This window comes from Sinocyclocheilus grahami, unplaced genomic scaffold (assembly GCF_001515645.1).
Source record: "Sinocyclocheilus grahami isolate Dianchi unplaced genomic scaffold, SAMN03320097.WGS_v1.1 scaffold267.1, whole genome shotgun sequence".
Taxonomy (NCBI): domain Eukaryota; kingdom Metazoa; phylum Chordata; class Actinopteri; order Cypriniformes; family Cyprinidae; genus Sinocyclocheilus; species Sinocyclocheilus grahami.
The window spans coordinates 1,037,227-1,039,769 of NW_015505446.1; the positions used below are offsets into that span (position 1 = coordinate 1,037,227).

General features: G+C 37.5%; 1 protein-coding gene across 1 annotated transcript; it reads left to right on the plus strand.

Annotated features, from left to right (window-relative positions):
- The first annotated feature begins 784 nt into the window (after positions 1–784).
- Positions 785–2,543, plus strand: LOC107599477 (chymase-like). The gene is made up of 5 exons (XM_016291072.1): positions 785–858; positions 951–1,107; positions 1,733–1,856; positions 2,028–2,255; positions 2,355–2,543. The coding sequence occupies exons 1-5, from the start codon at positions 804–806 to the stop codon at positions 2,541–2,543; spliced, it is 753 nt and encodes a 250-aa protein (XP_016146558.1). The 5' UTR covers positions 785–803.

Sequence of the window (2,543 nt, forward strand, 5' to 3'; positions counted from 1 at the left end):
CCTGAGATGTATGCAAACCTGGTGACCAACTACAAAAAACGTCTTACCTCTGTGCTTGCCAACAAGGGTTTCTGCACCAAGTACTAAGTCATGTTTTGCTTGGGGATCAAATACTTATTTCAATCACTGAAATGCAAATCAATTTCTAACCTTTATATAATGTGTTTTTTCTGGATTTTTTGGTTGGTATTCTGTCTCTATACGTTAAAATAAACCTACCATAAAAATGACAGACCCTTCATTTCTTTGTAAGTGGACAAACTTACAAAATCAGCAGGGGATCAAATTTAATCATTTAATAATGACACCATGAATGTGCAGCTGATAAATCTGCAGCAATTGTATCATGCTATCATGTCAACAGAGACCAGAATCTCTAAAAATATTTCCACTCCCTTACTAAATCCATACCACAAAGAAATCAGGTTGTTCTCGGGACAAAGGGGTTTGTAAAAGTTGTACCTGATCAAGTGGCTATGTATAAAAAATGGCCATGAATGGAAGTCAAGGTACCAGAAGCTGCAAACATTACAGATAATGAAATTCTTGCAACTATCAAGACCATAGTGTGCACTTTCTGATATTGTCACCACAGTGTGAGTTGTGAAACAACAAAAGTTGATGATAATCACTGACCTGTGATCAACTCTTCCTTTAAATGCTAGATCAGTTAAACTGATCTGGATGCAGAGCATACTGCAGCTTCTGCCATTATCTTCCAGGTGTGAGTCCCTTGAATCTCTCTATAAAAGCAGAACCTAACATCTCTGTGGCGCACACAGAGCGTAACTGAGCTGTCTACAATGAGCATCCTTTGGCATATCACTTGTCTGCTACTGCTGCGCTCCTGCACTCCAGGTAATTACATCTAGTCTACTTCAGTACAACAGGTTCACTGTGTTCCCAGAATATGCTGTTGAATAGTTTCATAGAACTAAACTCTTTTTTAGGTTTCTCCATGCATGATGGCATTGTTGGTGGTAAAGTCTCCGTTCCCCACAGTCGACCCTACATGGTCTACATTTGTAATAAGATATCAAAAGTAGCATGTGGTGGTTTTTTGGTAAGAGAGGATTATGTGATGACAGCTGCCCACTGTAAACAAAGGTAGGTGAAATGATCATATTTTAACATTTTCAGTCAGAAAATCATGAATCAGAAAGAGTATACAAACTAAGTGCAGGCACTTATTGTCTAAAAGTTTATGAAAACACACCTGCTGTCAAGTCAAGTGACCTTTATTTCTGTAGCACTTTATACAATACAGATCGTTTCAGCTTTACAGTAATAAACAGGAAAATAGCAGAATAAATTATGGATCAGTTTCAGTTCAGTTCAATAACATTGTAAAGTTAATATGTTTTGAAAAGTTCTACAAGTTTTGAAGCAGCTCTACAGAAGGCAGCAATATCATTATTCAGCTCAAGTCAGTTCAATGTTGATTCAACTTAGTTACAGTTTAAAAACAGAGTTGATGTTGCAAGATGTGATTCAGCTTAACCAGCACAAAAGAAAACAATAGTGTCATTATCCAGTTTAGTTCAGTTCAAGTTTTACTCTCATCTGTTGCTATCAGTGCAGAGACATATTGATAATATTACTGAACATTAAGTGTCTTTTAGATTAGGGACTTTTGACCACCAAAGTGGCAGTCATGTATTTGTATTGTAAATATATATTAATTTTGTAACTCTGGTCTCTATGATATCTATTTATTTATTTAATTTTTTAGTCATCTTATGGTCTATTTGGGGGTCAATGATACCAACGTTTTACCTGACGGTATAGAGGTAGATCCCGTTCCACATCCAAAATTTAATATGAAGAGAACAGATCATGACATCATGCTTCTAAAGGTAATATTTAAGATTTAACAATTTTATTAGTATCATGCCATTGACATTTGCAGAATGTACTTTTGCTCAGCTTAACTTGCAATGAATGCATTATCTTTAATCTCTCCAAAAACACTGAATGAAATGTAGTGGTTATTGACTGAACCACAAACTCTGCATCTTCTCTTTCAGCTCAAAACCCCAGCAACTTTGAACAAAATTGTGAGTACTATCGCTTTTCCAAAACCTGAGAATGAACAAATCCAAAAGGACTGCATGGTCATGGGTTGGGGCTGGAAAAAATACCATGATGAGTCTCCATCAAATGTGCTCAAAGAAGCAAACGTGACTCTGATAGACTCTGAAAACTGTGGCACGGCTGACACTCTGTGCACTGAGGGATCAGCTGAACCAGCACGGGTATTTCAAGTTGCACCACTCACAAATTCTTATCTACTGTATGGTGTATCAGTGTCAGTGCATTGTGATATACTAATAATCAAATGGTATAATCCACAGGGAGACTCTGGGGGTCCTCTTGTTTGTGGAGGTGTTGCAGAGGGAATTGTGTCTTTTTCCGAAACCAAGAGCAATGGAGACCACCTCTCAGCATACACTCGAATTTCCCACTATTATCCATGGATTCAGAGCATCATTAATCCACCTACTCAGCAGCAACCTGAAACATGGAAGGGCAAGCTGGATTAA